General features: G+C 34.9%; 1 protein-coding gene across 1 annotated transcript in view; it reads right to left on the reverse strand.

Moving 5' to 3' along the window:
* EXOC5 (exocyst complex component 5) overlaps positions 1 to 23,853 on the reverse strand; it is a 56,485-nt gene that overhangs the window by 10,043 nt on the left and 22,589 nt on the right. Inside the window, exons 6-13 of the mRNA XM_082616747.1 lie at positions 22,505 to 22,533; positions 19,022 to 19,131; positions 18,467 to 18,511; positions 18,217 to 18,357; positions 17,142 to 17,224; positions 15,284 to 15,493; positions 13,832 to 13,979; positions 3,778 to 3,886 (exon numbers count right to left, since the gene is read on the reverse strand). Of these exons, the coding sequence (XP_082472873.1) occupies positions 3,778 to 3,886; positions 13,832 to 13,979; positions 15,284 to 15,493; positions 17,142 to 17,224; positions 18,217 to 18,357; positions 18,467 to 18,511; positions 19,022 to 19,131; positions 22,505 to 22,533 (875 nt within the window). The remainder of the gene's footprint in view (positions 1 to 3,777; positions 3,887 to 13,831; positions 13,980 to 15,283; positions 15,494 to 17,141; positions 17,225 to 18,216; positions 18,358 to 18,466; positions 18,512 to 19,021; positions 19,132 to 22,504; positions 22,534 to 23,853) is intronic.

Genomic DNA, 23,853 nt, shown 5'->3' on the forward strand with positions numbered 1-23,853 from the left:
TTTTACGTCCAAATTTTCACTATCTACTCAAGTCTTCATTATTTGCGGAGATAAATAATAAATAAATAAATAAATAAATGAATCATCTTGAACTATACCTTCTCCTTCCCTTTCCTGCCCTCCTATGCCCAACGATTCATGAGCCATGAATACACTTCTACCATTTTTCTTATAACCAGGCCTCATTACCACTGATAACAGTTAAAATAATTTTCTTATTAGTATCCTGGTTCAAATCTCCTTATCTTTTATGCTATATATTGTTGCCATAATAATATATTTAACATATTTCACTCACCATGTTCTCTACTATTTCCTCAAAAATAATTCAAAGTCTCCTCACTGTCAACATAATAAATTCCAGATTTTCAGCACTGTATTCAAGCCACTTCACATTCTGACCCCAAAACAGACAGCTAATCTCTCCAGATTTCAGTTTCCTCTTTTGTAAGAGAGTAATAGTTAAACTCTAAGGTCCCTACTAACCACAGACATTTATGTTTCTAGCTAAAGTTCAAAGACATAAGGAGCTAGGAAAAATACTCACAGAAAATGAGAAAACAAAAGTTTAATACCTAGAGTTCTTTACAGGAGGAGGATTTTTTTTCAAAGTTTTAAAAATGGAAAATAAAGGTGTTTTATTTTCCCATAAACGACAAAATCACCAATTGATAAGAAAATTAAAGGCTCCAACACAAATTTACAAGAGAAAAAAATAAAGTCAATACACATGTAGAAAATACTAATCCTTGCTATTAATGAAAGACATGAAAAGGCAATAGTGATGTACGTTTTTAACCATTAAATTATTAAAGTTTTTAAAGAATATTCAGTGTTGTGCAGAAAAGCTGGTATAATCATACATGCCAGCAGCAGTATAGATTAGTGGGAAAAAAACCCTTAGGAAAATAGTTTATACGTATAAAATTTTTTTTAAATTTGCAATACACTTTGATCTGTTAATTTCACTTCCAGAATTTTATCCAAAGAAAATAATTCAAAATAAGGAAAACACTTTAAGCTCTACAATGTTCATTGTAGCATTATTTATACTACTAAATTGCTGAAAAGGGGCTTCCCTGGTGGTGCAGTTTTTGAGAGTCCGCCTGCCAATGCAGGGGACACGGGTTCGTGCCCCGGTCCGGAAAGATCCCGCGTGACGCGGAGCGGCTAGGCCCGTGAGCCATGGCCGCTGAGCCTGCGTGTCCGGAGCCTGTGCTCCACAACGGGAGAGGCCACAACAGTGAGAGGCCCGCGTACCGCAAAAAAAAAATTGCTGAAAAGATCCAAGATGTCTAATAATAGGGGGTGGTTAACTTTATAATATATATGCATGACAGAATTTTATAAAATCATTAGAAATAATAGCAGTATGTACTAACTAAATAGCTGCATGAAAAATGTTTATAAGGGACATTCTCATCCTACCAGAAAATTTTCTAAGCCCTTCCAAATTATGAATACTGCTATTAAAATGAAGAAGCTAGGCTTCCATACTAGCTAAAGAACAACTCCTTCATACCATATAGAATCAAATTCATGTTACTTTTTTATTATCTTCTTTAATCTTCACATCTTTGAGGTGGATATGATTATCCCAATACAAATTACCACATTAGCTTATTTGTAAATGGCAAATGTTAAATACTTGATGTCAAGTTTCTGCTGCATGGGGTGGAGGAGGGGGGGAAGCAGGCTACAAATGCTTATCTACGTCCTGCAGGTTAAAAAAAAAAAAGGGTAAGAATAAACCACAAGGTCACTGAATTATGGGTAATTTTGCTTCAACCTTAGAAACTTTATGGAATGATGTTATATACAGTCAAACATTTTTGAGCACGTGCTATGTGCTTTCTAGGTGCTAGCCTATAATGGCAATTAAGACAGATAAGATTCCTAAGACAGGTAAGATTCCCATGAAGTTCACTATTCAAGAGAACTTACATGCTGTTCTCTCTACTTAAAATACTCTTTCTCCAAATATTCAATTTACTCCTTCACTTCATTCAGCTCTCTGGATCATGTCTCCTCAGAGAGGCCTTTTCTGACCAGCCTTTCTAAAAAAGCCCTCTGCCCCTGAATTCCCCATCCTACCTCCCATTACTATTCTCTATTCCTTACTCAATTTTATTTTTATTCATTGAACTTACTAGTCATTTGTCTATCTTTTCCACAAGAATGTAAGCTGCATGAGTACAAGGGTAAGGACTTAAGCATGTGTTCAATGAATGAATTCTGGTGAGTGAGGCAGATATTAACAAATGAAAATTTCATTGTAACAAGTGTTATGAAAAAAATTAATTCAATGATGAAATAATGCGTAACTAGGCTGGGAAAGGGGTATCACTTTAGCTAGGTCGATCAGCAAAGGCCTCTCTAAGAAGGTAGCACCTTAGCTAAGATCAGAAGGGTGAAAAGCCAGACATGACAAGAGCTGAAGGAAAAGGATTGGGGGGTAGGGAGATACCAAGTGCAAAGAACCTGAGTGAGGAAAATGAATGAAGGCCAAAGGGGCTGGGGTAGTGAGGGGAAATGCAATATGAGATGAAGATGAATATATAAGAGGAGGCCAGATCAAAAGCTATACTTTCTTTTTTTTTTTTTATTAGTTTCTGTTTTATAACAAAGTGAATCAGTCATACATATACATCTGTTCCCACATCCCTTCCCTCATGCATCTCCCTCCCTCCCACCCTCCCCATCCCACCCCTCCAGGCGGTCACAAAGCACTGAGCTGATCTCCCTGTGCTCTGCGGCTGCTTCCCACTATCTATCTACCTTACGTTTGGTAGTGTATATATGTCCATGCCTCTCTTTCGAAAAGCTATACTTTCATAAAGAGTTTCTTCTTGTTTTTCCCCTAAGAGTAACAGGAAACCACTAAAGGGTCTTAAGCAAGAAATTTTAAGACCCTTGAATTTATAACATAAATGTTACATGGAGTCAGTTATTTGGAAAGGTAAGAATGTACACAAAGAGACCAGTTAGGAATGGATAGAGATGATGATCTTTAAATCAGGGTGGCATCAGCGGAAATGGAGAAAAGTAGACGAATTTGAGTTATGTTTGGCAGTATACAGACAGGATTTGCTGACAGATTGGCTCTCAGGTTTGATGAAAAGAAGAATTATGATAACTCCGGGGTCTGGGCCTTGAGCAAACAGTAAATAGTAATGCCTTTTAAAGACATGGAAAAGAAGGGGAAAGGAAAAAGTTTAGGTGGAAGATAAAGAGTTTCATTTGGGATATATTAAATTTGAGATGCACACAGAACAGGTAAGAGAGGTCAAGGAGGCAACTGAATTAATGGGACTGGAATTTAGGGAAGAAGTCATTATTATCCTATTAATACCAGTAAACCCAGAAGACCAAAAATAAAAGAAAAAATTTTATATGAATCTATTCCTCTCCAGGCTTATTTTGAAAAGGCTCACTTTCCTTTCTAAATCTTACTTTACTCAACTGTCTCAACCAGAATTGCTGTCACTTCCATTTCTGCTCCTTTGGCATTTCATAGCTTACAGCATTGTATTACATTCTTCCATTCACTGTAGTGACTCATGTAGCCCTGGTCAATGTAAGCAATATGAGAACTGTGTCTTTCTATAGCTTCTAGCATCTGACAAACCCTTGTTACAGAAGCTCAAAAAGCATTTCATCGCACTGAACTGCTTTTGACAGACAGAGTTGAATATATATAAAACATTATGCATACAGTTTAACCAAATAGGATCAAAGGAATTTAACACGAAGTATAACACAAATAAATATACTTACCAGCAAGTCCTGTTTCCAAGGCATAATCAATATGTTCAATACATAAAAATTCCACAAGAATGGTAAAAATTCTAAAGGCATTCCTTGGTAAATCAGAAGGATCAGAGAGCTTTAAAAACAAAAACCAAATACATCATTCCTCAAGTTTACCTTTAAAAAAAGGCAATTTTTTTTTTTTTAGCAATCAACTTTGTATAAGACATAGTCAGTATTCAGGTATCAAAATGATAACTTAAAACTCTTCCTGCCCACCCAAAATGCCTTTCTCATATACATACAGTTTCAAAGCCCCGTGTCTGTCTACAACTCTCCTGGCTTAGACTAGATCAATGTTTTTCTGACCTGGATTGTAACCCATTAGTGGACTGTGACAAGAAAGAAAGAGAAAAGAAGAGAGAACCAAGAGAAAATAATGTCTAAAGTACACATTAAAACCAAATTATGTTTTAATGAAATAAACACATACAAACATAACATACACACACACATAAATACATATAATAAATGTACACTCAACTGCCATGTAAAGTGCCTTTCTTATTGTGAGTCACAGTAAAAGAATTTTGAGAGCCACCAAATGAACAAATGCTATTCTAGTAAAACTCAGAACAAAAAGGATTCTTTATTTTATTGGAGGGTGGGGATGGGAAATCAATAACAGACACACTATAAAATACGACAGGCTCAAATCCCACTTTCATCACTTCCTGGTTGAGTGAAGCCTTGAGATGTTATTTAACCCCACCAAGCCTCAATTTCTTCATCTGTAAGGTAGGAATAATATTAATAGTACTTATATCCTAGCCTTGAGGTGAAAATAAAGTATGAAAATGCATGTAAGGTATTTTTAGCTCAGTGTTTGGCATATAATAGGTTCACAATAATAAATTTTCATTTTGATGTTGATGTTGCTGCTGCTGATTAACTACTTAGTAAAGGAATTATTAGTAATTATGCTGAGAAAATTAAATCCCTCTTTAAAAGTTAGAAAATTACCTCTCAACTTCTTATAGCTGTTTCCTATATTATTTATCAATTGATTGTTGCCTATTTGTAGTCTCCATTTGTGATCCACTCTCAGAGTAATGGGCACTGAAGTGCATAACCCACTTTAAATTCCCTAAATCTCTACTGATTATAAATACTAATTTGGTATTACTCAATTCCCTTCCTGGTCTTCTTAATACAATCCTAACCTTTACCCTTCATCAGTCTCTCTAGCACAACCCTCACCTCCCTTCTTTGCTCACTGATGCTTAACAAATGCCCTTAGCAAGCCACAAAGAATAAATTTAATTTTTCACATTCCTCCTCTCTACATCCGTACATTCATGCATAACTCATTGAAGAGGTAGACTGAATATGTGTAAGGATATAGAAGACATAAACAACATTGTTAATCAACTGGACCTAACTGACATTCATAGAATACGCTATCCAACAACATCAGGATGTACATTTTCTTTAAGTATTCATAAACACTTTCCAAGATGGATCATATTCTGGGCTAAAAAACAAGTCTCGATAAATTTAAAATGGATTCATATCACACAAAGTATGTCCTCTAACCACAATGGAATCAAATTTAAATCAATAACAGAAAGACATCTAAAAAATCCCCTAATATCTGGAAATGAAATAACACACTTCTAACCCACTCTTGGGCCAAAAGAAATCAAATGGGAAATTTAAAAGTATTTTGAACTGAATGAAAATAAATACAACAAATTAAAATTTGTGGTATGCAGCTAAAGCAGTACCTTAAAGGGAAATTTATAAGACTAAATGCCTATATTAGAAAATAAGAAAGGTCTCTAATCAATGTCTCACTTCCACCTTAAAAAACTAGAAAAAGAAGGGGAAATGAAACCCAAGTAAGCAGAAGGAAAAGAAGTAATAAAGAGTGGAAATCAATGAAATACAAAACAGAAAACAGAAAAATCAATGATACCAAAAACTGATTCTCTGGGGAAACCAATAAAACTGATAAACCTCTAGCCAGAATGATCACACACAAAAAAATACCAATCTTCAAAAATGAATAGGAGACATCGCTAAAGATTCTACAAACGTTAAAAAGATAATAAGCTACTACATATAAAATAAACAACAAGGTCCTACTGTAAAGCAGAGGGAACTATATTCAATATCTTGTAATAACCTATATTGAAAAAGAATATATATATTATGTATATATAACTGAATCACTTTGCTATACACCAGAAACTTAACACAACACTGTAAACAAATTATACTTCAATTAAAAATCACACACACAGACACACACACAAAATCAATTGACCATAAAAAAGATAATAAGGCAATACCATGAACATCTTAATCCCAATAAATTCAACAATTTGTGTGAAATATACAAATCTTAAAAGACACAAACTACCAAAGCTCACTTTAAAAGAAACAGGTAACTAAAATAGCTCCATATCTATTAGAGAAGTTAATTTGTAGTTTAAAACCCTCACAGGGCTTCCCTGGTGGCGCAGTGGTTGAGAGTCCGCCTGCCGATGCAGGGGACACGGGTTCGTGCCCCTATCCCGGAAGATCCCACATGCCGCGCAGCGGCTGGGCCCGCGAGCCATGGCCGCGGAGCCTGTGTGTCCGGAGCCTGTGCTCCGCAACGGGAGAGGCCACAGCAGTGAGAGGCCCGCGTACAGCAAAAAAAAAAAAAAAAAAAAAAAAAAAAAAAACCCTCACAAAGTTAAAAACTGCAGGCCCAAATGACTTCACTGGTGAGTTCTACCAAATATTTAAGGAAAATATAACACCAATTTTACATAAACTCTTCCAGAATATTGAAGAGGAAGGAACATTTTCCAACTTATTCTATGAGACAAACATTACCCTGATACCAAAACTACACAAAGACATTACGAGAAAAAAATATGTATACGTCAATATCCCTCTTGAAGGCAAACACAAAAATTCTTAACAAAAGTTTAGCAAACCTAATCCAACCCTACATAAATAGGATAATAAATGATGACCAATGGGGTTTATCAAAGGAATGCAAGGTTAACATTTGGAAATCAATGTAATCCAACCACATTAACAGAACAACAATAAAAAAAGCATTTGACAAAGTCTAACATCTAATCCTTATAAAAACACCCAGAAAACTAGGAATAAAAGAATTTCATCAATCTGATAAACAGCATCTATGAAAAACAAATGGGACCTAATTAAACTTAAAAGATTTTGCACAGCAAAGGAAACCATAAGCAAAACTAAAAGACAATCTACAGAATTGGAGAAAACATTTACAAATGATGCGACTGACAAGGGATTAATTTCCAAAATATACAAACAGCTCATAAAGCTCAATAACAAAAAAAACAAATAACCTAATCAAAACATGGGCAGATGACCTAAATGGACATTTCTCCAAAGAAGACATACAGATGGCCAAGAGGCACATGAAAAGATGCTCGACACTGTTAATTATTAGAGAAAGGCAAATCAAAACTACAATGAGGTATCACCTCACACCAGTCAGAATGGCCATCATCAAAAAGTCTATACATAATAAATGCTGGAGAGGGTGTGGAGAAAAGGAAACCCTCCTACACTGTTGGTGGGAATGTAAATTGGTAAATGTAAATTGCAGCCACTATGGAGAACAGTATGGAGGTTCCTTAAAAAACTAAAAATAGAATTACCATATGATCCAGCAATCCCACTATTGGGCATATATCCAGATAAAACTATAATTCAAAAAATTACATGCACCCTTATGTACATAGCAGCAATATTTACAATAGCAAGACATGGAAACAACCTAAATGTCCATTGACAGATAAATGGATAAAGATGTGGTGTGTGTATGTATAAATTTATATATATATATATATAATGGAATATTACTTAGCCATAAAAAAGAAGGAAATAATGCCATTTGCAACATGTATGGACCTAGAGACTATCATAGTAAGTGAAGTAAGCCAGACAGAGAAAGACAAATCTCATATGATATACCTTATATGTGGAATCTAAGAGAAAAAGAAATGACACAAATGAACTTATTTCCAAAACAGAAAGAGACTCACAGACACAGAAAACAAACTTATGGTTACCAAAGGGGAAAGCGGGATGTGAGAGGGATAAATTAGGAGGCTGGGATTAACATATACACACTACTATGTATAAAACAGATAACCAACAAGGACCTACTGTATAGCACAGGAAACTATACTCAATATTATGTAATAACCTATAAGGTTACATATTTATATGTATACATATATATATATACATATCGCTGTGCTGTACACCTGAAAGTTACATGATATTGTAAATCAACTATATGTCAATAGGGGCTTCCAAGGTGGTGCAGTGGTCAAGAATCTGCCTGCCAGTGCAAGGGACAGGGTTCAAGCCCTGGTCTGGGAAGATCCCACATGCCACAGAGCAACTAAGCCCATGCACCACAACTACTGAGCCTGAGCTCTAGAGCCCTCGAGCCACAACTACTGAAGCCCACGCACCTAGAGCCCATGCTCCACAACAAGAGAAGCCACCACAATGAGAAGCCTGTGCACCTCAACAAAGAGTAGCCCCTGCTCGCCACAACTAGAGAAAGCCCGTGCGCAGCAACGAAGACCCAACACAGCCATAAATAAATAAATAAATAAATAAATAAATAAATAAATAAAAAATTTAAAAACCTATACATCAATAAAAAGATTTTTTTAAAGAAAAACCTACAGTTAGTATCATATTAATGATAAAGACAAGAATAATGCAGTGTATAGGGAGGGTGGGAGGGAGAAGCAAGAGGGAGGGGATATGTGGATATATGTATACGTATAGCTGATTCACTTTGTTATACGGCAGAAACTAACACACCAGTGTAAAGCAGTTATACTCCAATAAAGATGTTTAAAAAAAGATTAAAAAACAAACAAACAAACAAAAAGAATAATGCAAGGTGTATGCTCTCGCCACTTATAGTCAGCATTGTATTGGAGGTCCTCACCAGGGCAATAAGGCAAGAGACAAAACAACAGGCATCTACATTGGAAGGAATAAGTAAAACTGACTTTATTGGCAGAAAACATTATATTCTATACAGAAAATCCTGTGGAATCTACAAAAAATGCTATTAGAATAAGTGAGTTTAGTCAGGTTGCAGGTACAAAATCAACATATAAAAATCAACTGTATTTGAGAACTCAATATTGCTAAGACGTCAATTCTCCACAAACAGAACTATAGATTCAAAGCAATTCCTGTCAAAACCCCAAACTTTTTTTTCCCCAGAAACTGACAAATTGATTATCAGACTTATACGAAAACGCTTTCTATGGTAATGTTAGAGGACTCACACTACCCGATTCAAGATTTATAGTTACAGTGATCAAAACAGTGTAGTATTAAACTTCCAGAAGAAAACATAGGCAGTACATAGGTCTTAGCGATATTCTTTTGGATCTGTCTCCTCAGGAAAGGGAAACAAAAGCAAAAATAAACAAATGGGACACAGTCAAACTTAAGAGCTTTTGCACAACGAAGGAAACCATCAACAAAACAAAAAGGCAACATATTGAATGGGAAAAGATATTTGCAAATGATATGCAAGGGATTAATATCCAAAATATATAAAAAACTCATACAACTCGATATAAAAAAAACCTGATTAAAAAATGGGCAGAGAATCTGAACAGACATTTTTCCAAAGGAGACAAACAGATGGCCAACAGGCAGATGAAAAGATGCTCAACATCACTGATCATCAGAGAAATGCAAATCAAAACCACAATGAGATACCACGTCACACCTCATACAGAATGGCTATCAAGTCTACAAACAACAAATGTTGGCAAGGATGTGAAGAAAAAGAACCCTGTACAATGTTAGTAGGAATGTAAACATTCCTACTGGCACAGCCACTATGAAAAACAGTATGGAGGTTCCTCAAAAAACTGAAAATAGAACTACCATATGACCCAGCAATTCCATACCTGGGTATATATCCGAAAAAAAACAAAAACATTAATTCCAAAAGATACGTGCACCCCAATATTCAGAGCAGCATTATTTACAATTGCCAAGATACAGAAGCAACCTAAGTGTCCATCAGCAGATGAATGGATAAAGAAGATGTGGTATATATATACAAGGGAATACTACTCAGCCATTAAAAAATGAAATTTTGCCATTTGCAGCAACATGGATGGACTCGGAGGGCATTATGCTAAGTGAAATTAATCATACAGAAAAAGACAAATACTGTATGATATCACTTATATGTGGAATCTAAAAAAATGCAACAAACTAGTGAATACAACAAAAAAGAAGCAGACTCACAGATGCAGAGAACAAACTAGTGGTTACAGAGCAGGGGGGGCAGGGGGCAATGTAAGGGTTGGAGAGTGGCAGGTAGAAACCACTGGGTGTAAGATAGGCTCAAGGTATTGTACAATGTGGGGAATATAGCCAATATTTTGTAGTAACTGTAAATGGAAAGTAACCTTTCAAAATTGTTGAAAAATTTTTAAAAATGTATTTTTTTAAAAAGAAAGAAAACTTAAGGAAACAAACAAAAGAAAGAAAATATAAGAGGAATCTTTGTGACCTTAGGTTAGGCAAAGATTCCTTAAATATGATACCAAAAATACCTCCCATAACAGAAAAGTGTTAAATTGGATATCATCAAAATTAATAACTTCTATTCTTTGAAATACTCTTTAGATATGAAAAAGACAAGCCACAGACTGAAAGAAAACATTTGTAAATCATATATCAAATAAATGAATTTTAACCAGATATACAACTGTCAAAAAATAAGAAAACAGACAACCCAATTTTGAAAAACGCATGCAAAATACACCAAATAATATACATGAATGGCAAATAAATGCAAGAAAAGATGCTCATTTTTAGTCATTAGGAAAATGCAAACTAAAACCATAATAAGGTATCATTATATACCTTATTAGACTCTAAAATAAAGACTGATCATACCAAATGTTGGAAATCATGTAGAACAAATGCAACTCTCTCATATACTGCTGGAAAGAATGTCAAACGAAACAACTTTGAAAAACAGTTTGGCAGTTTCGTAAAAAGAATTACCATATCACATCATATAGCTACTCAGGAGAAATGAAAGCATATGTCTGCATAAAGACATATGCATGAATATTCATAGCAACTTCATTTGTAATAGTCAAACACTGGAGCCAATCTAAACTGCCATTAATAGGTAAATGGATAAACAAATTGTGGCATATTCATTAAATACTACTCAGCAATAGAAGAACATACTAATTAATATGCACAACATGAATGAATTTCAAAACATTTATGCTGAGTTGAAGAATCCAGAAACACATGTATACACTATAATACTATAATCCCATATATTAAAAATTCTAGAAAATTAATCAACTTCTTGAAAAATCCTATTTAGCTTTCAAGACTCAGTACCGAAGCATCCCCTTCTTTTTGAAAACTAATCTACAGTGAAGCAGATCAGCAGTTGCCCAAGGACAGAAATGGAGGCGAAAGGGAGATTTTAAAAGGGCAGAAGAAACTTTTGGAGGTGGTGGATCTGTTCATTATCTTGACTGCGTTATAGTTTCACAAATGTACACATAATTTACCAAAGTTATCAAATTGTACAGTTCAAATACATGCAGTTTATTGAATGTCAATTATATCTCAAAGTTACTAAGTTTTTTAAAAAGAAAGGAAAAAAACACCAATCTGCTCATTACACTGCCCTTTTTAATATCCTTTAAAGCTTCCATCATCACCTAACAAGGTCAAGTCCAAATTTCTAAGTATGGTATACAAAGAGTTTTTGTCTACATTTTCAACCTCCTGACTTATTACTCTCCCCATATCCTTTTTTAGTTCAAGCATTTCATACTGCTTGACTGATATCTGTATGTCTTTGTGTACGTAATTTTCTCTAGTCCTGAAACAGCCTGCCAGAATCATCCTCTTGAAGATATCCTATTTAGCTTTCAAGATCTAGACCCCAAATGTCTCCTCCATTTTAAAATCTTTCCTGATACTCTTTCTCAATTCCTTAACCAGGCAGAGCTCATTGTTTCCTCTTTGGTCCCAGCAGTGTTTACCTACCTTGCACTAATTCTTTATATGTCTACCTCTTTCCTCCACACTATTCAAAAGTAATGTAAATGTCCTGTATTTATAACCTCAATGCCTAACATGGCAGATGGTACAAAGTAAACACAAAATAATGTTTGCTGGATCAGACTGCAATGAATTAAACTGATTTTCAATCTCATGACTTTCCAGACAGAGGTCATGATTTAGACCTAGTTGCTGTGATTCAAATAAATATGTTGACAGCTTCATGTTTGATAATCCAATGCTTTAGAAACATTTTAATATATTTCCAGTATTCAGAAAAGTACAGATATTACTGTACCAAATATGCCCATCACCTGCCCAGATGTGTCATATCTTAACATTTCTCCAAATGTACTTCAGATTTTCTTCCTTTTGGGGGGCAGGAGTTATCCAACATTATACATATAGATAACATCCCTTGGGTATTCCTCCCAAGGCAACCACTACTCTGAAGTTGTTTATCACACCCATGCTTATGTATGCTCCTGAGTAATATAAAGTATTGTTTTACTTTTTAAAATTTTATGTTGTGGTATACTGAATATATATTTTCCCCATTTTGCTCTTTTCACTAAACATTGCATTTTTGAGATTTATTCATGCTGATGATACATATAACTCTAGTTTAGTCATTTAAATTGGTATATAGTTTTCTAGTATATGAACAATGTCAGTTTATCAGTCCTCTTTACAGCACACTTTTGTTTGTTTCTAATTTTTCACCATGACAAACATAGCTTATGATGTTAGACATGTCATGTGCACCTACAAATTTCTCTAAGGAATTAACAAATTACTCTCCAAAGTATACCAATGTTTACTTCCATTGGCAGTGTATGAGAACTTCTATTGCTCCACACCCTTACCAATACTTAGTATCAACAGACTTTTTACTTTTTGCCAACCTATCGAGAATGATATAGTATTTTCCCTGTTTTAAGTTTCATTTCCCCACTAGTGAGACTGAATATCTTATTGATAATTTATATTTTCTGTATTTATGTGTAGCCTTTGACTTGTTTTCTATTGATTTATATTTATATGTATAATTTATATTGATTTACTATCTATCAATATAAGTATATAGACAATATACATCAATGCAAATAAAAAATTAAGACTGCCTGAACTCTCAACTTCATACTTAAGAAGTATGTACCTCAGTTTCTTCCTCTGTAAAACAGGAATAATAACCTCACAGAAATGTTACAATGATTAAATGCGTTAATAACATACCTAAAGTGCTTGGAATAGTGCCTGGAACATAGTACGTGGTATACAATTATTAACCACTACTATTTGTTTTATAAATCTTCTGCTAGTAATATTGGTTACAAATACCTTCTCAGAGGCTGTGACTTACCTGTTACTTTGTTAAAGTATGTTTGTGGAAGAAATTCTAAATTTTTTTTTTTTTTTTTTTGGCGGTATGCAGGCCTCCCGCTGTTGTGGCCTCTCCCGTTGCGGAGCACAGGCTCCGGACACGCAGGCTCAGCGGCCATGGCTCACGGGCCCAGCCGCTCCACGGCATGTGGGATCTTCCTGGACCGGGGCACGAACCCGTGTCCCCTGCATCGGCAGGCGGACTCTCAACCACTGCACCACCAGGGAAGCCCAGAAATTCTAAATTTTAATGGAGTCAACTTTTCCATTCCTTTGATATCTGTGTTCTTAAACATCCTTCTCTCCCTAATGCTCTATTTCTTTATAAGACAGGTCTAACTTTCCCTTTCATATCTTGATTTAATATCTCACTAAAGAAAATTTGACACGCTCAACTTTAAAATTATGTTAAAATATACTTCTAAATAATTTAAAAATAATTCTGTTCCCCAAGCAAAAATCCTTTTTATTACAATAAACAATTGTTCCCAACCAGAGAAAAATTAAAATACACAACTATATACAAATAAAATAAATTTACAATTACTCTTACCCTATGACATCTTTCAAAGGCTTGCTTGGTTTCTTGTAAAAGATTAACCACCACTTCTTGGGATAGGAAAGTCTCTCCATGAGTATCGATACTTGGCCCCAGTGGTAAGTTGGTACGCTGTCTAATTCTCTCTTTCAAATCTTGAATACTAGTACATAATACCAACAAATGAAAAAAGAACACTACTATACATAGATTTCAATTTCAAATACTCTCAAACTTAGTATACATGAACTAAGAAAAAGAAAGAAGAATGAAAAATAGACCAACAGCCAGGAGCCCTAAAACTTTTAATTTCAGTAAGTAGTTCTGTAAAGTGAAGCAAGCATTAATCTCTAAACAGAAGACGTTTGTCTGAAAAATGAGTAGATTTGGAGTTATTATCTCTAAAGTCTCTTTCAACTCTACAATTCTGACTCAGTAGCCCAAAACTCCTTGTCTGGTTTCCTTAGGAAGTGGGCTTTTCCAAATAAGTTAATATTCCAGATAACTAAATGGTCCTGCTTAAAACAAACTCTAAAATTTTAAAGATTTTTAAACATATTAACCATTTAAACATATTGTACATTTCTTCATTATTATTAAACATAATTTAGCTTTTCTCAATGACTGAGGGTCATTAAGAACATTTATTACATGATAGTATCTTTAGAAAATTACTTTTTTTTTGGTCCTAGAATATATAGCTCCAGACTGTGAACTAATTTTTCAAAAAATTCTTATGATTGTTTTTTAGGTTTTCTCTTTTACTTGCTACTGCCTTTGAGATGTCACTTCTTATTCCTAATTATAATCTCTCCATGATCACTATTTAATATATGACAAACTGGGAAACAAGAAAATGATTTGGGTGTGCATTATGTGAACTGTCAACTCTGATTATATGGCTCCACAGAGGTCATTCTGATTCATCCTAAAATCAACTCAATTCCAGATAGTTGAGATCTAGATAACTGATTTGCCACCAATTCTTACAGCAAATCATTTAATTTTATTCTAGTAGGTAAGTACATTCACGTTTTAATGTATCACTTAAATAATTTTATGCCCAAGTCATGAAAAAGCTCAGGGTACAAAACTGTGAACTATCTGCATTTTTTTTTTTAACCACACCTGCAATAGCAGCAATAAAACAATGTGCTTCCTAGTCAATAACCTGGAATAATTTACTCAGTCTAAAAAAAGGAAGGCAGGCAGGAAGGGCGCGAGGGAGGGAGGGAGGGAGGAACTCTTTATGGTACTAGTATTCTGCTTTACATTTTAATAATGTTATGTAGGAACATTTCAACATGTGGCTTGAGAGACAGGATTTGATGAATGGTGTAAACAAACTGAATTAAAAAAATTCTTCACAGAAAATTCTAATGACTATCAATATTTCACAAGTTTGTCCAAATATAATAGCTTTTAATATCTTTAGTTTTAACTATAACATTTAACAAAAACACTTACCCTCCTGTGCCAATCGATCTCTTTTGATGGTTTTTTGAATCATAATAGCGCTGTAGGATCATAGCACTTCTGCTTTTCAAATATCCAGTCTCCACTTCAATATAGTTCTCCAAATAGGAAATGAAAATGGACTTGATAAGCTTAGACAAGAAAGTCTGTTTATCAGTACCTAAGTTAAACTCCATCAACTTGCTGGAAAGATTTGTGGTTCTTTTCATGCAAAAGGGAGAAAAAAGATTAATGTATTTTTTAGGTATAGTAACAATATTTAAGAAATACATATTTTTATAATGTGACTTTTTTTTTTAAAAGAAGATGTTGGGGGTAGGAGTTTATTAATTAATTTATTTATTTTTGCTGTGTTGGGTCTTCGTTTCTGTGCAAGGGCGTTCTCTAGTTGTGGCAAGCGGGGGCCACTCTTCATCGCAGTGCGCGGGTCTCTCACTGTCGCGGCCTCTCTTGTTGCAGAGCTCAGGCTCCAGACGCGCAGGCTCAGTAGTTGTGGCTCACGGGCCTAGTTGCTCCGCAGCATGTGGGATCCTCCCAGACCAGGGCTCAAACCCGTGTTCCCTGCATTAGCAGGCAGATTCTCAAACACTGCGCCACCAGGGAAGCCCTATAATGTGACTTTTTAATAACTTATGTTACACCACCATTTCTTAAACCCTGGGAAGTTACTCAGGATGCAGACAGCGACTGTATAGGGTTATATATGTTAAGTAGAATGAATATTACAAACAACATCATGGTTTTGAAAACTACCATAAACTCCTAGAGATGACTCAGGAGAGGAAACTGAGGCAACCAACCAGACTAGAAATGGCAACAGTGGCAGAACGGCTTCAAGTATGTCATTCATGACATGGTATCCAAGTCAAAATACTGAGAAGTCTATGTGCTGTTCATTCTCTTTAGTCTTTGTCCCTGGACTTTCCTCTAATTTTCTGTTTCTCACTGTTGAAGATAGGCTCACAATAGTGCTGTTGCTGAGATGGACTTCCTGATTATAGTTACTTTCGAAAACCCTCTTCTCAAAGCGATGACAATAAAGAAAAGCAATTGAGTTGGAAAAAAACTCCACATGAAGCTTCTACAAAGTATAACACTGCCATTTACAAAAGCACAAGACAAATTTTCACATCAGACTTAAGTCTGAAATTGTCACATAAGAGTTTGTCACTCTGGGGGCTTCCCTGGTGGCGCAGTGGTTAAGAATCCACCTGCCAATGCAGGGGACACGCGTTTGAGCCCTGGTCCGGAAAGATCCCACATGCCGCAAAGCAACTAAGCCCATGCACTACAACTACTGAGCCTGCGCTCTAGAGCCCGTGCTCCACAACTAGAGAAACCACTGCAACGAGAAGCCTGGGCACTGCAACAAAGAATAGCCCCCGTTCGCCGCAACTAGAGAAAGCCTGCACGCAGCAACAAAGACCCAACACAGCCAAAAATAAATAAAAATTAAATAAATAAATTTTAAAAAGTTTGTCACTCCCTTTCTCAACTTTTAAAGTTTTAACTGCAGATAAATATAATTATACTAGTTCTTAAAGAAAAAAATTAAAGAATAATGAACTAGCTTACAATTAAAATCAGAAACAAAATTCTCAAGTCTTAAACAAGGTTTTTATATTTCATTAAAGTACATTAATATAAAGCATAATATCCAATTCCTTAAGTTAACATGCTAAGAATGCTGCTCTTGTACAATACTAGTCTATACAGCCAAGTATTTAATGTAAAACGTATATTGCTATCTGACAAACTGTTATTCAAAAATACCTGAATACTTCCCCATTTTTTATCTGAAAAAAAGAAAATGTGAGATATTACTATTTTCTAATAATTAAAAATATACCTTGTATATAAATCGTAGAGACTTTTGAGATACTGCTCTGCATCAGACTTCCTACATTCTTCTAACTGGTCTTTCACAAAGCTCTAAAAAAAAAAAGTCAACATTCTGTCAATTAAGTAAATATTAAATTATATAGTCAATTTTTTTTTCTCTAGAATTACTCCATATTCTTGAACTGTTCTGACTTAAAGTCCAGTGGAAAAGGCAATGCACAGAAAAGAGACCAATATAAAAAAAATAGGTTTTTAATTTTTACTGCCTCTCATATTTACTCATACATCTTATCAGTGTTGGGAATAAGCATTAAGAATCTCAAATACCTTGTCTTTTGAAATCTGCCTATCCTGCCTCATGAAGTACATTGGGGAAAAAAAAAAAATCCCAAAAAACAAAACCTGACACTATATCAATATAGTCAATTCCTTACAGCAGCTTTTCCCAAACTGTAGTCTAAGTTAACACCAGTGTCCTTTGAGACATTACTATAAAATTGGGAAATGCTGTACATTACATCTCCACTTCTGGAGAATCACAATACATATTAGTATCTTTAAAGGCTATTAAAAGTCCTGAATTGTGTTTTAAAGACAACACTTATTTAATGTTGTTCAATCCATTGGTAAACATAGTTTAGGAAATGTTGCCTTAAAGTATAGAGCTATGGAAGTCAAGGTTGTGAATGAAATTCCTCTGTTTTCTTTTAATCTTAGTACCATATTATAAAAAATTCTACAGATTGAGCTTGTAATTCTTGTTCAATTTCAAAAATGCCATCTATTGGTCAAGGTAAGCAACCAATAAAAATGAAAACTGAGGCTAACCTACCACAACCTGACACATATGTAATTTCAAACACATGCTCTGATGACACTAAGTGATAGCACCTTTTTTCTTGGTGAACAATAAAACATTTTTTTTTTAAAGCATGACACTGTCATTCCTTTCTCCTACACTTAATAAGTGGATTACTATGCCTAAGGATATTATACAAATAAACTAAATTTTAAAAACTTTTAAAACATAGAGGAAAAAAATCACATATTGCCTTAAGTACTTAGTCATTGTTTAAAATTACCTGTAGTTTGATTTCAAATACATTTTGAATAAGTTTAGCCAGTACTGTTTCTGGATTACTAAAGATATCTCCAACTTGTTTGTTCACCCGTTGACAGAGTATTGCTGCATCTTCAAATATATCGTTTCTCAAGTAAGCACCCTAAACAGCAGAGGAATTTTACACTGAATATATAATTTTAAAATGCTTTTTTAAAACACAAATTAGCATAAAATAAAATAAAATCCAATAAAGTGTACTGTTATGTTACCTCCTGGCACTGCTTTATATAAACATCAACACAATGGGAATAACCCTAGGAAGAAGAAAGAAATATACATCACTGTTTTGGTTCAATTATAACAATAATAACAACAATGTCAATAAAAGAGGTATTATATGTAATAAAGCTATGTCTATGCCTCAATAAATGGCCAACGGTAATAGCTACTCTCTGGTTCCTATATTCCAAACTTAAGGTCAGTCTTTCTTGCTTTTGAATTATTTCGTCAAATGTTTGACTGAAAAAAAAAAAAATTAAACACCCAGAAGGCAGACAATATGATTTGCCATGTCAAACTACATAAAAATTCAGTGATAAAATATTAATATTATTGAATATAAGATCCTTATTTAAATAATATTAACTACCTAAAACTTAATATCATTTCTGGAGAAAGATACAAATGTACATTCAAATTATTCCAAATAATGAAAATTATCACTGACTCATACACCTGGGGAAAAACAGAGACTAAAATATATAGAATTCATATAACCTAGTACTCTTTAAGACTAATCTGCAATTTAAATTTTTACTATTTACCTTAAAATGGAGTAAAACGGCTGCTACTTCTCTCATTCTGGATATTTCACTTCTTCTTTGAGCACCGGTAAACTCCTGTATCAGTTGGCATTCTAAATCATGGTATTTACCTAAAAACAGAAAGTCATTCAGCTACAATGAGACAAAGTATCCAAGTTATTTATGAGTATATGGTTTCTTTATAAATATAATGATTAGGAATCTAGCTTTCTTTTAAAAGAATTGCAAAAACTATATGAGATTATAGGTAGTGGATCAAAACCCTATAATATACTGTGGTATATAAATCTGTATTTTCAAAACCAAAAAAACCTTCCCAACTGGTAAAACAGGTGAGCTCCTATAGTCTGACTGCCATTTATCACTGCTACGTAAAAAAGCAGCTGGCTGGCAAATCGTTCTCAATGGTGAAAAGCTGAAACCATTTCCTCTAAGATCAGGAACAAGACAAGGTTGTCCACACTCACCACTATTATTCAACATAGTTTTGGAAGTTTTAGCCACAGCAATCAGAGAAGAAAAAGAAATAAAAGGAATACAAATCAGAAAAGAAGAAGTAAAGCTGTCACTGTTTTCAGATGACATGATACTATACATAGAGAATCCTAAAGATGTTACCAGAAAACTACTAGAGCTAATCAATGAATTTGGTAAAGTAGCAGGATACAAAATTAATGCACAGAAATCTCTAGCATTCCTATACACTAATGATGAAAAATCTGAAAGAGAAATTAAGGAAACATCCCCATTTACCAATGCAACAAAAAGAATAAAATACCTAGGAATAAACCTACCTAGGGAGACAAAAGATCTATATGCAGAAAACTATAAGACACTGATGAAAGAAATTAAAGATGATACAAACAGCTGGAAAGATATACCATGTTCTTGGATTGGAAGAATCAACAATGTGAAAATGACTATACTACCCAAAGCAATCTACAGATTCAATGCAATCCCTATCAAACTACCAGTGGCCTTTTTCACAGAACTAGAACAAAAAATTTCACAATTTGTATGGAAACACAAAAGACCCCGAATAGCAAAAGCAATCTTGAGAAAGAAAAACAGAGCTGGAGGAATCAGGCTCCCAGGCTTCAGACTATGCTACAAAGCTACAGTAATCAAGGCAGTATGGTACTGGCACAAAAACAGAAATATAGATCAATCGAACAGGACAGAAAGCCCAGAGATAAACCCATGCACATATGGTCACCTTATCTTCGATAAAGGAGGCAGGAATGTACAGTGGAGAAAGGACAGCCTCTTCAATAAGTGGTGCTGGGAAAACTGGAGAGCTACATGTAAAAGAATGAAATTAGAATACTCCCTAACATCATACACAAAAATAAACTCAAAATGGATTAAACACCTAAATGTAAGGCCAGAAACTATCAAACTCTTAGAGGAAAACATAGGCAGAACACTCTATGACATAAATCACAGCAAGATCCTTTTGGACCCACCTCCTAGAGAAATGGAAATAAAAACAAAAATAAACAATGGGACCTAATGAAACTTAAAAGCTTTTGCACAGCAAAGGAAACCATAAACAAGACAAAAAGACAACCCTCAGAATGGGAGAAAATATTTGCAAATGAAGCAACTGACAAAGGATTAATCTCCAAAATTTACAAGCAGCTCATGCAGCTCAATATCAAAAAAACAAACAACCCAATCCAAAAATGGGCAGAAGACCTAAATAGACATTTCTCCAAAGAAGATATACAATTTGCCAACAAACACATGAAAGGATGCTCAACATCACTAATCATTAGAGAAATGCAAATCAAAACTACAATGAGGTATCACCTCACACCAGTCAGAATGGCCATCATCAAAAAATCTACAAACAATAAATGCTGGAGAGGGTGTGGAGAAAGGGAACCCTCTTGCACTGTTTGTGGGAATGTGAATTGGTACAGCCACTATGGATAACAGTATGGAGGTTCCTTAAAAATCTAAAAATAGAACTACCATACAACCCAGCAATCCCACTACTGGGTATATACCCTGAGAAAACCATAATTCAAAGAGTCATGTACCACAATGTTCATTGCAGCTCTGTTTACAATAGCCAGGACATGGAAGCAACCTAAGTGTCCATGGACAGATGAGTGGATAAAGATGTGGCACATATATACAATGGAATATTACTCAGCCATAAAAAGAAACGAAATTGAGTTATTTGTAGTGAGGTGGATGGACCCAGAGTCGGTCATACAGAGTGAAGTAAGTCTGAAAGAGAAAAACAAATACTGTACACTAACACATATCTGTGGAATCTAAAAAAAAAATGGTTCTGATGAACCTAGGGGCAGGACAGGAATAAAGACACAGGCATAGAGAATGGACTTGAGGACATGGGGAGGGGCAAGGGTAAGCTGGGATGAAGTGAGAGAGTAACACTGACATATATACAATACCAAATGTAAAACAGATAGCTAGTGGGAAGCAGCTGCATAACACAGGGAGATCAGCTCAGTCCTCTGTGACCACCTAGAGGGGTGGAATAGGGTGGGTGGGAAGGAGACGCAAGAGGGAGGAGATATAGGGATATGTGTATATGTATAGCTGATTCACTTCGTTATAAAGCAGAAACTTAACACACCATTGTAAAGCAATTATACTCCAATAAAGATCTTTAAAAAACAAGCAGCTGCCTGGGAAAAACCTTCTGGATGTCATTTGTGATATCAAGAGACAGGAAAAATCTTAAACCTGAATTTATGGAAAGGGTGAGCAGAATTATAAAACACTTTACTAGAGTTCAGATGCCTTTACTACAAACAATGGCAGATTCAATACCAAGGTACACCTTAAGACAACGTGGTATTTGATTCACTACATTCTTGAGGCTATTATGGTACACTTTTGGGAAAACAGGTGGTCTTTGAACTTCAATGACTTCCCAAAACAGTGACTTAGACTACCATGGGAGCCTGCAATTATAGCATCTTTTCAAGAAATTCAGAATGATCTGCTTAAAATACAATCCAAAGATCAAGAATCAAGCTATCATGTAAGGAGTTAAATAGGTACTGAAATGGTCATTACGAGCTAGCTTTAAAAAAAGAGAACCTACATTAGAACTGTATGTATGAATATAAAAACAATCCCCAAGATACACTGTTAAATTAAAAACACAAGGTATGGAAGCTATTTGTACAGTATGCCAAGAACACAAGGTATGGAAGCTATTTGTATAGCATGCCACCAATTATTTTAAAATAAATGCGGACAGCAGAATTAAATTCTACACATTACATTCATGATTTATGTCTTATGCTTGTATATCCATACAATATTCTGGAAGAATACTCAAGAAATTGATAACAGTTGTTTCAAGGAAGAGGAATCAAACTCAGGGATGGGGTGGGAGGATGACATTGTTCCCACTCTCTTCTTTTACTATTTTCTTTCTTTTATACAAGTAGTTTGATTACCTATCCAAAACAGTTAAATAAATAGAACCCCACTTACTTGCAATTTTGGATTTAACTTCTGAAAATCTGAAAGATAAAAACCAGTGATGAGGTTCATTATTTGTGACAAATGTACCATAGTAATGTAAGATGTTAATAAAAGGGGAAACTGGTTTTGGGGGTACATAGGAACCCTCTATACTAAATGTCGTCAGAAAAAAGGAAGGAAGGTGGGAAGGGAGGGAGGGGAGGGAAAGACAAAGCCAGAGGGGAGAGAGTACTGATAGTAGGAAGCATGCCATGTAACAAAACTGAATTTGGGCAATCCAGATGGGGTCTCTGGTTCTCACTGAAGAAATTCACATTGAATAACCAATTCCCCCACCCCTTTAAAATTTTTTTTCATTTATTTTTTTGATGTGGACCATTTTTTTTAAGTCTTTATTGAACTTGCTATAATATTGCTTCTGTTTTATGTTTTGGTTTTCTGGCCCAGAGCCATGTGGGATCTTTAGCTCCCCAACCAGGGATCAAACCTGCACCCCCTGCATTAGAAGGTGAAGTCTTAACCACTGGACTACCAGGGAAGTCCCACCAATTCCCTTTTAAAGGGAGGAATTCTGCATGAGGCATTAACAACTCAGAAAGCCCCAACAACTGGGTTATTGTCCCTACTCATATTCACTGGCATTTTAAATTCACTTGATATTTGTCTATTTTCCCCTCAGTTGGGATTTCCTCATATGATGTTCCACTATTGTTACTTAAAGAAAAACAACTATAAAATAAGCATACACAAATGAGTTATTTTAAAACTAGAAAAATAAAATAGAAGCCATAAAAAGGACCCAGCAATGTACCTAGCATTCAACCTCTGGAAATTCAAAGACTAAAATATCATACACTACCACACACTAGAACTTTTTTCAAATCATAAGTATCCAGGGGGAATGCACAACATGGAAAATTAATGTTGAGAGATCTTATGTGATTAGTTTGAAGAGACAGGAAAATGGCTGGCAAAAGAGATGCCAAAGACAGATGAAGAAGCTAATAATTTAAAGATCTATACAAAATTGATATCAAAGTCACAGTGGATCACAAAGTATGATAGGCCATGCTGATCTTTGTGAAAAAATTAAACTTGATTAGGCTATATATTCAATTCTAAGTCTTGATAGGCTAAAACAAAACTGTAAGAGAAGCATGTAATTGAGAAGCAGGAGAAGATGAGTATATGCCTCTGTGTTTGTAGGGGTGGGAGACAGATGAAGCCAACAATTATGATGCACTTATTGTGAGGTACACATTTTACCCATTTAAGTAAATGGTTTAACTCTGAAATAAAGTTAAAGAGAGGTTTTTTGTAGGTGACATTAAAAATCATTGTTCATAATGCTGGACAAG

Source organism: Mesoplodon mirus (assembly GCF_964341445.2).
Source record: "Mesoplodon mirus genome assembly, chromosome: 4".
NCBI classification, from domain to species: Eukaryota; Metazoa; Chordata; class Mammalia; order Artiodactyla; family Ziphiidae; genus Mesoplodon; species Mesoplodon mirus.